The sequence below is a fragment of the Archocentrus centrarchus genome, chromosome 10, assembly GCF_007364275.1.
Source record: "Archocentrus centrarchus isolate MPI-CPG fArcCen1 chromosome 10, fArcCen1, whole genome shotgun sequence".
Lineage (NCBI taxonomy): Eukaryota > Metazoa > Chordata > Actinopteri > Cichliformes > Cichlidae > Archocentrus > Archocentrus centrarchus.
In genome coordinates, this window is record NC_044355.1 from 19,257,297 (window position 1) to 19,270,732 (window position 13,436).

Here is a 13,436-nt window from a genome sequence, read left to right on the forward strand (position 1 = left end):
ACAGATATGAAACATGACTGATGTTCTTTTGTCCTCTTTTTCTTTATGAGCTAACTTGAAATCACAGTCATATCACCTTTTTGTCCCTCATTTCTCAGTCTCAAAATCACCTGCCAGTTATGAAAATACATGATTGATTTATCAATCAGTAATCATAACTTATTATGCAAAAACTAAATAGCACAATCATTAGGAACAGGGTCCTATTTTCTTTGAGGCTTTAACACATTTCATTCAGATTTTTAATGGCTTCATCTTTAGAGATTGTTCTCCACTGAAGTGGGATGTCCCCTCTGCCCTGGAATTTTAACTTATAGTGCTCTTCCAGTTGATTTTGAAATTGACACACAAACCATTTCCAGTATGCCAGTTTAGACTCATCAGGGGTGATTCTCCAGTTGGCATACTTTGGACCAGCAGTTCTGTACTGTTTATAGGGAACAGTTTCCTTTGAATCATAATGAGGGTAAAATCTGCAATCACTTGCAACATTTGTTGTGCAGAAATTGATGCTGAATTCCACTGTGCCTCTGTAGTGCCATCCATTGATTCCCTCAGGTCGATGAAACGGGACACTGTGGTCAACATCACTGTGGCCTTCAATGGTGTTGGTACAAACAGCTGCACAGAATGGACATGTTACCCAGCAGCACCTACACAGCTGATCAATGAGGATTTTATCAGGCTTGAGCCTGGATCTCTTCAGCTTATCCAATGAGAGACTGCTCATCTGATCAAAGACAGATGCAAGTCTTTTCTCTATCTCTGACTTCAGAAACTCAAAATCATTAATGTCACTGAAATTTTGAGAAGAAACTGTATCAAATGTTAGCTCATCTTTTAGAAAACTAGAAAATTCCTTCAGCCACATGTTTGTGTTTCCTCTCTTAGTTTGGACTTTTTGTGTTGCAGTAAATAAAGCTTGACCCACAAGTGTGTTGATGTCCCCAACATTTTTCTTGAGTATATTCACAGTTTGATCTTTGTGATCTATGAAGATATATTTTTTTACTTCTGCTTTTATAAAAGCTTCTGTTTGTCTTCTTGGATTTCTGATGTAGGTGATGAAATCATCAAAGTTTTCTTTCTCAGCGAGTGATTTCAGCACATGTTTCTCCAAGTTTAGCCTGTTCCCATTGAATGCTGGGAAGTTACACTTCATCTCTCCTGCCAGACCAATAATAGTCTTGTTACAGACAGCCTCGACAGTGGAAGTTTTCAGCTTTTCACAGATCAGTTCCCCAAGCACAACAGCAGACGAGTTTCCTTTGCAAAAGCTTCTAAAAACTGTGTAATACTGACTTTTCTTGCTTTGTAAATAAGTGAGTGGATCATTGTTCATTTTGAATTTTTCCTGTGAGTCTAGAAGCCACCTCTCTGCTTTGAAGAACACATAAAGTAAGAGATCAACTGTAAACTCCTTCTTGAATGAGTAATTCCTCTCTTTCTGAAATTTCTCCACTTTTTCTTTTACAGTTTTGGCCACTTCTTGCAAGTAAGTTGATGAGTAGCCTCTTGTAGCCACAGGTTTGTGTTTAATTGCATCAAGTGATTCATTTTCAGCTTTGTCAATGAGAGATCTGATCTGTTGTTGCTTTTCATGTGACAATACATTGTTTGATGTCAGGAATTCCAGAAAATTTGATGGTTTTACATAATCTGAATAATCTCCAATCAATGATATGATATGTTTTTTACGTTGTTTACGTTCATTTATGAAAGTCTCTTCAAAACCAAGTTCTTCAAGGATAGTGAACTGATCTTCTTCCAGGTTAATGTCTTCAACAGGTTTAGTATCTGCTGTTAATTCAGTAACCCAGCCTCTCCAAACAGAGCTGAACTGTTCTTCAAGCTCCTCTTCATCTTTGGCCTTATCCTTCAGGTGCTGCGTGAGCTCTTTGCTCTTCTGTAGCAGCCTGTTCTCAAACTCTGTCTTCTTATCATCCAGCTTTTTACGAGCCTTCTTCTGTTGAATAACTTCATCCAGTTTCCTTTTCACTATGCTCACCTGTTCCTCATGAAACTCCTTGATTTTGGTTTCAAATCGGCCTCTCCACTGAGCCAGCATATCTTTCTCATTGTCATCTTCAAAATATATTGTCATTTCTTTTGTGATTGTTTCAAATGTTTTCTTTGATTCTTTTTTAAGATAACTCACCTCCACCTTGTCAAGATTTCCATTTTCAATTCTATTATGAAGTTGGTTTTCAATGGTCAACATGTTGCTCCTCAGGGTCCAGGTCCAGTTTCCATAATTGACCTCCAGTTTTCTGTACACAGCAATTTCAAGAGTGTTTTTAAAACTGAAAACAAAGTTTTCATTCAGGAGGGCATTCCACAGGTCCTGAACTTTGGTTTTGAACTGTGACAGAGTGATCCCAGCAGACTTTGAAGCTTTAGAGAGGATGGTGTCTTTCACTTCTTGGATGCTCTCGCTGTAACCTGGATTTGGAGGAGCCATGGGTGGACTGCCCTCCCACAGCTGGGCGCAGTATTTAACATATTTTTGAACATCAAATTCAATGACATCACTGAAGCACTCTGCATTACAAACCTCCTCTTCAGCTGCTAGTTTGGCCATCTGGTCCAGTTTGTCCTGCAGGCGTCTCTTTCCATCCATGTTTTTTGCAGCTGCTGCAACATCTGTAACATTCTGGTGAACAAACACACAACTGGGAGAAAGTTTAACTTTCTTCATCCTCATAAAAGCCTGAACAACAATCTGCAGAATGTCTTGCATTTCAGATGGATTCTCTCCAAAGATGTTGATCAGCGTCAAGTTTCCCAAACCAACAACAAATGTTGCCAGTTCATTGTCATGGTGACGAGTGGTGTTACCTTCCAGCTCAAGAGCACGCAGTCCTTCAGTGTCCACCACAAGAATATAGTCAAACTTAAAGTCTTTCTTCATCTCCTCTGATACTTTGAGCAGCTGCATGAAGGCACCTTTGGTGCACCTGCCAGCACTCACTGCAAACTGCAATCCAAACATGGTGTTCAGCATTGTTGATTTTCCACTGCTTTGTATGCCCAAAACTGACAACACAAAAACTCTCTGGTCCCCCAGTTTCTCAATGACTTTCTCTAAAAGACTAGAGATCCATGTTAAAGGCATGTGACCTGCATCACCATCCAACAGCTCCATTGGGTGTCCTGATATCATCAGCTGTGCAGCCAGTTCAGGGTATTTAGACCAGCCCGTGTATCTGCTCTCTCCTTCTATTGTTCTGTGAGCTTCATAGATCTGTCCCATTTCTCTGAAGATGTGCTCCAAACCAAAAGTGGCAGACTGCAGTTTTTGTGATATGTTTTCAAGCTCAGCTTGTTTTTTTGATAACAGATCTGAATTTTTGTATTTGTTCTTTAAAGCCAAGGCCTCAGACCACTTTTCATTATAGCTTTTGAGAATAACAGAAAGATCATCTGTGGAGAGGGAATCCATTAAGATCTGAGTGTATTTCAGGAAATACTTTTTATCTGTGGGTGGCAATGATGAGAGGTTTTCAATAAACAACTCCATCAGTTTACTACAGGAAGCAGCATATTGTTCCTGACGTATGTTCATCAGTTCCTGTTGCTTTTTATTTTTCTGCTTTTCAATGTTTCCTCTGAGATGATACAGCTCTTTGTGTATTTTGCTCCACTGATGCCACAAATGACCTTGACATGGGAGAATATTTTCTTTGATCTTTGAGACATCCATGTTATCCTTTGTAAGCAGATCTATTATTTTCATAGCAGCAGATTTCCCTTTTTGACAGGCTGGGTCACTTTCATCCACTCTGATTCCAGAGAGCTCAGCCATGGTTTCAAGCTGGAAGGATGGTTTCAAGCTGGAACCATCTAGAGAAGATAAAACTTCTCTAATGATCTGTTTCAGTTCTTCAGACACATCTGACTGGCTTTTGTCTTTGAGACCTAGTATGTATTTTCCATTTTTTCTCTTAATACCACAGCTGTCATCAACACAGAGACAAATGAGAGGCTTGTGAAACTTAAAATGAGCTGATATAAATGCCTTGTTTTTGTCGTTTCTTTGTAGAGATGGAACACAAAAAATATTCACTGAGGATTTTTCAATCAGTATGTCACGCTGTGTTTCTATTGACAGAGCATCACCATGAAGATTACAAAAGGCAATGCAGTCATTGAAGGCATCATTGGGTTTTCCATCAGGGCAGTACCAGGCAATCTCTGCCACACCATCCATCAGATGGCGAGACTTGGTGCTTCCGGGGCAGTTTCTGTGGAAGAAGGTGCTGTGACGGCCGTTGATCAAAGTGTTCATCAGCTGAGATTTAGACACCGACAGTGAACCCAGGCGGAAAAAGGACACCAAGGGTGTCTCAGCCTTGCAGACTGGAACACTTTTCACTGTAACAATGTTTAAGTCACCTTTGATTGGAGTTACCTTCCAGGTTTTTGTTATTTGTCTGAAAGTCCACAGAGGGCACTCAATCTCCATTGTGACTGGGTCAGGAACAAGCAAAAGTAAAGCATATTGACACTGAGAGAGCTTTGTAATCATCATCTGTTTAAGGAAGCTGTCTGAGCAGTGATATACTGCCATCTGAACATCCATTGGATGCACATGAGTCTGTTCTTGTTCGTGTGTTTCTACATTGGTATTTAATAAATCATCTAAATCATCCAAATCATTTTCAGTCATGTTAATCACCTCATCAGAGTGTGAATGAGTCCCCTCAAGACCATCTGCTATTACAGGAACAAATCTGGCCCTGTAATCTAACATCATCAGTCTGAGGAGAAAAGCGTGAGACAGATCTTTCTCAGATGTGACATGGTGCTGTTTCAAAGGTGGAAGTATCTGAAGAAAATCTGCCAGTGGAAACTTCTGTTCAAATTTCTCTTGAAGGTGAAGTCTTCCAAGCAGTGTTTCTGTTTCTGGTTGACATGGCTTCTTCTTGTTGATGATTTTTTCAGACTGCAGTAGATAAGCAAATAAATATGTAATTTTTGTAAAGAAGCTATATTATTATACAATGTGGTAAATTGTCCTACACATGAAATAAATTGTGACTCTCTTACCGTCTCCTGGTTTCCACTGAAGTTCTCCATATTTCCACTCATGTCCTCAATTGAGGTTCCTGCAAGGTAAAGTAGAACCAAAATGCCAACTCAGTGTTTGATGGATCCAATACATTTCTCTAGTTTTAGCTGCGAAACCTTTTGAACTTCTGTGCAATTCAAACGCTGATGGCTGAGGTATCCACACCGCTGTACCATTCCGTGGTCTACAGCGATATGGCCTCAGGTCTGGCAGATCAGTTCAAAGGCCTCATTGAATTCTCTAAAATAGGCAATCATCGATTCACAAAATGATTCTACTGACGATATTAGATGGAAACAGAACAAGCTGTCAGTGCGGTGCAGCAAGTGTGGAAAGCAGCCAAAGCCGTCGGAGATAAATTCAACAAGAAGTGGAAGCATTGTTCCAAAAATGGAAACTGTAGGCAGTAAACCACAGAAAATGATGACGGATTTGGCCTATTTTCATCTATGTTGGCCTTATATTTGTGTGTAACCTGGTTCCCACCAAAACGGTGGGAAATCACACAACTTCTGCACAGAACCATCTAACTTTAACAGAATTACTACAATATGAAAGTCATTTTGCCAAAAACTGACTGCAGCTTCTACCATGTGACAGAAATGCTCTTTGTGACTCAAAATGAATTGATATCATTCATAAGAGATGAGATGACATACGCTTGTGTGGGGAGATAAACTATTTAGCATTACGTGTATTAGTTACATTTATTAGTAATTATTTGTAGGATTTAAATTTGTTAGTTTTATTTGTTTTGTTTTTTTTGATCAATTATTTTTATTTTAATTATGAATCCACAAATGTGCAGACAAATACAACATCATGAAAAGGAGAGAAACAAGGCACTTAAATATGACTATAGAACATACACGCACCCCCCCCCCCCAAATCAATCCATGGCGGCCCCAACCGTTCTTGATGGGAGGAGATCCTTAATTTGGAATCATCGTTGAGTAGGAGTAAAGATGGAGACAACGGAATGTTGACCTGAAGCAAACCACTCAAGGTGGTGGAGATTTGTCTCCAGAAAGTCGTCACACTAGGACAATCCCAATACATTTGCTTAAATGATCCTAAAGTATTAAGTGAGCATAAATTTGCAATTTGGAGAGGTAATGATTTTCACAGAGTGATGCTTCCTGGGCGTTAAATGAAGCCTATGTATGAATTTAAAATGTATGAGCTGGTGGTCAGGGTTTTTGGAGGTGTTGTGTAGATTCTCCCACACTATATCCCAGTCAATTTCAGCCTCTCCCACAATGGAGAGGTCCCTTTCCCAAATCTTTTCCAGAGGTAACCTGGCTGGGGGATATGAAATAAATTTATATAATTTAGAGACAATACCTCGTGTTTGATTCGTGGGGCAAGGATTTCATGCAAAGGGTGGGTATTGAGAATGATAAAAGGAGCCCAGCAGCAGGACCATTACCTCCGCCTTTGTGCAAGGAGGAACAGGAGGAGCACTGCCAGAGCCCTGCAAAATGACCTCCAGCAGGCCACAAATGTGCATGTGTCTGCACAAACGGTTAGAAACCGACTCCATGAGGATGGTATGAGGGCCCAACGTCCACAGATGGGGGTTGTGCTCACAGCCCAACACAGTTGGCATTTGCCAGAGAACACCAGGATTGGCAAATTTGCCACTGGTGCCCTGTGCTCTTCACAGATGAAAGCAGGTTCACACTGAGCACATGTGGCAGACGTGACAGAGTCTGGAGACGCTGTGGAGAGCGATCTGCTGCCTGCAACATCCTTCAGCATGACCGGTTTGGCAGTGGGTCAGTAATAGTGTGGGGTGGCATTTCTTTGGAGGGCCGCAAAGCCCTCCATGTGCTCGCCAGAGGTAGCATGACTGCCATTAGGTACCGAGATGAGATACTCAGACCCCTTGTGAGACCATATGCTGGTGCAGTTGGCCCTGGGTTCCTCCTAATGCAGGACAATGCTAGACCTCATGTGGCTGGAATGTGTCAGCAGTTCCTGCAAGATGAAGGCATTGAAGCTATGGACTGGCCCGCCCGTTCCCCAGACCTGAATCTGATTGAGCACATCTGGGACATCATGTCTCGCTCCATCCACCAACGTCACGTTGCACCACAGACTGTCCAGGAGTTGGCGGATGCTTTAGTCCAGGTCTGGGAGGAGATCCCTCAGGAGACCATCTGCCACCTCATCAGGAGCATGCCCAGGCATTGTAGGGAGGTCATACAGGCACGTGGAGGCCACACACAATACTGAGCCTCATTTTGACTTGTGTTAAGGACATTACATCAAAGTTGGATCAGCCTGTAGTGTGTTTTTAATTTTGTGTGTGACTCCAAATCCAGGCCTCCATTGGTTAATAAGTTTGATTTCCATTGATGATTTTTGTGTGATTTTGTTGTCAGCACATTCAACGTTGTACAGAACAAAGTATTCAATGAGAATATTTCATTCATTCAGATCTAGGATGTGTTATTTGAGTGTTCCCTTTATTTTTTTGAGCAGTGTACTTATTAGTGGTCTGGAACAGACTTTTTCCTTCTCAGAGTGTGTAGGCTGGTCACTCCTTAGGTGTGGTTGTCATAGAAACCAGTGTAGTAATTGTATAAAAGGTCAAAGGGTAAATTCTTTAGGAGAACTGGAGGATGGGGGATATAAGCAGAGGACAGACTGTGAGAAGGTTAGATTGGATAAGGCAGAGAGTCAGGAAGGTAAGGTCTGTTCTCTAGTCTCTCAGATATATCTGATTTAAACATGTTTTATGTCATATACTCTGTTAATTAATGTTTGAATAAATGTTTATATCATGACATGAGTATTTGCACGATCTGTGTGTTTCATTTCACCATCAACGAACCTGGGTGGGATCACTAAATTGGAAGTTTTAAACAAATTGGAAAACAGATTCCAACACTTGACAGATTATAGGTCTGCAAATCATTTACAACAATACAGTAATCCCTCGCTACTTTGCGGTTCGCTTTTCATGGACTCGCTGTTTCGCGGGTTTTCAATCAATATTAGTGTAAAATATTTATTGCGGTATTTTCGCTGTTTCGCGGGTTTTTGCGGTACTCGTTCTTCACATGCGTAGTACATGTTGTACAGTAATGTATATATTTGGTGTATAAGTGTGTGGGAAGGATTTATAAAAACTTAAAATAGTGTATAACTACTAAAATAATAAGTATATAGTATATATAGTATATAGTAGTATAAGTATTAAAATAAATATAGCGTCCCTACTTTGCGGATTTTCACTTATCGCGGATGGTCCTGGAACGTAACACCTGCGATAAGTGAGGGATTACTGTATAAATAAATACCAGCAATAATTTTTTGAGCAAATACCGGAAATCACTTTTTGGCACAAGACTGGCTATTCAGATGACAAATCGCTCCACTGTCACTCTGAACAGTGTGGAGGTGTGTACATTTTCCGTACATAAAGTGCAGTACACATTCACATTAAAATTCAAATCAGTTTATTGCACTCTATAAATTCTAATATATAGGTATATATGTTCATTGCAGGTTGTACCCTGCATCTTACCCTATGACAGCTGGCATAGACTCCAGCCCTCCTGCTATCCTGAAAACGATAAGTGGAAGAGAATGGATGGATTTTTATTAGTGCAACAATACAATGTTTTAATAGGTAGGAAAGAGTATATTTAATACCAAGACCTACAGAATTTTTCAACACCATGATGTGTTTTACAGAACCCCGCAAGGGACATGGGAGAAAAAACCGAGGGAAAAACAGAGACTTCGTACTTTTTCGCATACACACACTCAGCTTGAGCTTTTATTTTATGAATATATATGATATACATAAACAGGTGTGTGTCCTCCATCACTGTAGTTGTTTATAAGCTGAGCGACTGAGAGGAGAAAGGGGCAGGGCAGCACTGTGTGTGTTTGTGGCAATCAGTGAAGCAGTGATGGCGTGAGAGCGAGACAGTCAGTCAAGTTCATTCCTTCATGCCTGCACAGTTTGGGCGTGGTTACAGCCAACAGGAACCATTGAATTATAAATTAAAGGTGACTTTTGCTGCAATCTCATACGGATCCTTTCAACTTCCTGATGGATGCTGCCATATCAAGATTAATGCGGAAGTGCACGGCCTAAAATTAAAAAGTTTTACGAGATCTTGCAAAAGTAAATCTTTTTTTTTCTCACGTCCCTTGTGGGGTTCCATAGTTTTAATACTTCCTAGTACATTACATTACCAAATAACAAGGTGAAATTAAATGTCATGAAAAAAGATCAACATTTTCTCTTTTTTGGGGGGGGTGGGGGGGTCTGTATGCTTTGTACGCTCTGGAAAATGATCAATGACATTTCTGAATGACCCCTTAGAGTAGACCAGTTTTTGCCTTTGAGTGTGACCAGGTTTCAAGTGTACTGGGATGTCATGCTTGGAGAAAATTATTCTGAGTTTCTCTGACAAGCCTGCCACATAAGGGATCACAATGTTGTTCTGCTTGTTAATGCTCATTCTCTTTAGTTGCTGTCTGACCTCCTTTCCTGTGCATATTGGCTGATTTGATGAAAGCCGAGTTGGAATAACCATGTTTTAAGGGCTTTCCTTCCATGTGTGCTTTTTGTTTCCCTTCTGCCTTAGAGGGAGCGTTTTCTGCCCAGTATTGCAGGGTCCTGATCACCCCAAGTTTGTGTTCTAGTGGGTGATGGGAGTCAAACAATAGGTACCGTTTGTGTGCGTCCGGTAAACTTCAATGTTGAGGCTCCCATCTTCCTCACACAGCACAGTCCAGAAGCTGCGTGAAGCTGACACCCCACCTACGTGAAAAATTCTAGCAAATAGATTGAGCGGTTAGTGCTCTGTTTGTGCTGGTTTGTGCCGTTAAAATTTTCATTTGTGCTGCTTTCAGGTCTGAGTTATTAAAGATTATTTTTTAGGTCATCCAAAGGTCATCATCCCCCTATTTTGCTCCAAAACAAACCAGAGTGGTTTACTTTTTTAGTGCTCCATTTGTGCTGGTTTGTGCCGTTAAATCTGTCGTTTGTGCTGCTTACATTTCCAAATTATTATGAATTATAATTTTGGCTGATGACGTCACTAACCCCTCCATCTTGCTCCAAAACAAATCAGAGTGGTGTACTGTTTTAGTGCTCCGTTTGTGCCATTAAAACTGTCATTTATAACTCAGAAATGAAAGTAGCACAAACAAAAATTTTAATTGCACAAACAGAGCACTAACCGCTCAATCTATTTGCTGGAATTTTTCACATGGGTGGGGTGTCAGCTTCATGCAGCTCAGTCCAGAAATGGTGTGATATCATGTTGAATTTATAATAAAGTGCAACTTAAGAATATGCAGAAGTTATTTCCACCTGAGGGAACTGTTAATTTAGAATATGCCTGTTTAGTAGATATGGGTCATCTTGGTCAGAAAACTGCTTCCAGGCTGCATTCATTAAAACCAAACCAGCAAAACTTGAATATCAAGTTGGAAAGTTTTACAGGAAATAGGTGCAGCCATTAACTGAAATGTCCTCCAGGGTTCCTGAAAGACATTTAAAGCTCTTTGGATGTTGGCTGCCTTTTGTTCTGTTCTCTGTCAATATGATCCCACACTACTTCAATAATCTTGAGGTCCGGGCTCTGGGGAGGTCAATCCATGACTGGCAGTATTTGTAGGATACATTTTAGGGGTCTCCATGGTCCTTTTTGACTGCAAATTAAAACCCAATTAAAACCATAGTTACCAACAAATCACAGTGTTGAGCAGGTTCCAATGCAGGCAGTTTATTAGACATCTTAGTAGCACACAAATAGTTAAAAAGACAGACAGTAGCATATGAAGACTGAGTTACACACACAGAGAAACAGAAAGGAAGAAAGAACCTGTTGACCATGCCCCGGCTTCCTCATCACTCCCTCCGACCGAGGAGAGCCCGTGCAGGGATTAAGTATGAGTCTAAATAAAATCAAACTGTCCAAATGATCCATGGCGATGAGCAAGCTCTGTTGCAAAAAAGTTACTAGTACTTAGAAATATACAAACACAAAAAACAAAGGACAAAAAGCAAAAAGTGAAAGCAAGAAGCCCTCCCGGGAGGTTGTGCCTTAGTAGTTGCTGGAAAAACGGACAGCACGGACAAAGACAGTCGCTACATCTTCTCTTCTCTCCCTTCTCCTCTTCTAACTGTGGTATTTATACTCTTTCCCTTTCTTTGTCTACGATTTGTGCTGAGTCTGCACTTTGCAAACTTTCATTAGAAACTGTCATTAATTCTACTGTCATTATCTGAAAGGGCACAAACATCCTGGAGTATTTTCAATACATCAACAAGACAGTAAGAAAAATTCATCACAGTAATTGTCAGCTACAACCTCCTTGCGGCCATCCTAAGGCACTCTTGGAGAAGGATTTACAACCCCTCACACATATGCTTGACTAGATATGAGGGAGAAGGACCAGATATGAGGACGAAAATGAGGCCCATTTTGCCCCCGGACCTGTTGCATGGACAGATTTATACTTTCTTGATTTGCATTTCCAAAGTTTTTGCCCATGCTACACAAGCAAGTTAGCCTTCAGCTAGGTCCACTGGACAGAATTATCCCTATATCCAGTATAAATCAAAAAATGGGCAAACAGGATGACTGGTGTCCTGTACACGAACCCAAAATCGGGCAGTTTTGTGAGTTGAGACCCCTTAGCATGAATTTAATGAGTAACAGGTTCATCACGGGGCTAGGGCAGAAGATGAGTATGCTCTGAGGATGGTCTGAGAGGGCCTGCTTGGTGACAGCAGACTATTAGGGAGGGGTAGCAGAGCTTCTAGGGCCCTGAACACAAATAAGAGCAACTCAAACAGGCCTCAAATTTTCCTCCTACACAATATGCATTTATTACATTGTGGAAAGCAGTTTAGCTGCAAATAAACAGAAGTGGGAATAATAACTTTAAATATCAGTATGGTTGATAAAAATAAATCCCAACATATTCCATTGTGTATTTTTTTTATCCAGGCATGCTTTTACTGTGCTGTGTTTGGGACATTTCTCCAGTCATAATTTTGACAAGATCTCCAACACCACTGTCTGATATCCAGCCACAAACCATGACAGAACCATGTTTTACAGATGGCCGCAGATGCTCACTGTTGTACCTCTCTCCTGTCCTCCTCCATACATATTGATATAACAATTGAACAAAAATTTCCAATTTATATCACACCATAAAACCCATTGTTAAATGCATTTTTGGAGTAATTCATATTAGGGGTGCAATGATTCCTCGAGTAACTCGAATAATTCGATTATAAAAAATCCTCAAAGCAAATTTGTTGCTTCGATGCTTCATTTAAACTGCAGCGCTCGGGTTTCTCCGTGTAAGTGGAGCGTTTCACCCACATTAGTAGCATTACAGTTCTCCATCTTCTTCTTGTGGGTTTAATGGCGGTGGGCAAACCAGCTTAGAGCTGCATTACCGCCACCCACTGGACTGGAGTTTGGCTCAGGAGTTAGAAAAAAAAACCCTCAGATTCTAAAAAGTTCTCCTTCTCTGCGGATTACCTTTAATATTATGGATCATCGCTGACATGTTTTTCCACGTCTCCACTGCTCTCAGCCATGTTTGTGTGTTGTGCTTACTGTGCTGAGAATTTCAGCAATTATTTTTTTCTCTACTTCAGCTCCCAGAACAGATCACTATAGTCATAGTCATATTGCTAGCAAGCGCCACTATTAGCACTAGCCATCATTCAGTACCAGAAGGACCCCTTCCATGTCAAAATATTTTTTTTATACTTTAATCCCTGGTTAGTGACTAAATATAGACCTGCAGTAAAAATGTATTTAGGAGAATGCTTGTGAATAGAAAGCATTACAACATTAAGCTTTAGTTTAAAAAAAAAAAAAAACACTGATAACACAACAGCTGCATGCAGCTGTTTTACATGCAGTCTGTCTGCGCGCAAAGAGGCGGAGCCGTTATAGAGACGGTGAACTCAGCTGGAGCAAAGTCAACATTTTTCTAGCGTCCAAAAGAAGCTTTTTTTTTTTCTTTATTTTTTACCGATTACACGAGTAATTGATGGAATAATCGATAGAACACTCGATTACTAAAATAATCAATAGTTGCAGCCCAATTCATAGTTCATTGCAGTGTTGTAGTCAAGACCACCTAACCCAAGACCAAGTGACGACCAAGACCAGAGTGTATCGAGACCAAGACAAGACCAAGACTTTTATGGTCCGAGACGAAGTCGAGACCAAGACCAGTGCCCCATGCTCCATGACACAAAAAAATGTGAAGCATGTTCAAAATCACTTCTCAAATTGTCTGAAAGATCCACATTCCAGCCTGTCCTCAGAGTGAAAACGTAGGTATTGGCCGTTTCTGCAGG

At 40.6% G+C, this 13,436-nt stretch overlaps 1 protein-coding gene across 1 annotated transcript; it reads right to left on the reverse strand.

Annotated features, from left to right (window-relative positions):
• Positions 1-220: 220 nt before the first annotated feature.
• Positions 221-5,091, reverse strand: LOC115787196 (interferon-induced very large GTPase 1-like). Its single transcript, XM_030739779.1, has 2 exons — positions 5,050-5,091; positions 221-4,945 (listed from the first exon to the last, which is right to left on the reverse strand). The coding sequence occupies exons 1-2, from the start codon at positions 5,089-5,091 to the stop codon at positions 221-223; spliced, it is 4,767 nt and encodes a 1,588-aa protein (XP_030595639.1).
• Between the last annotated feature and the right edge of the window lie 8,345 nt (positions 5,092-13,436).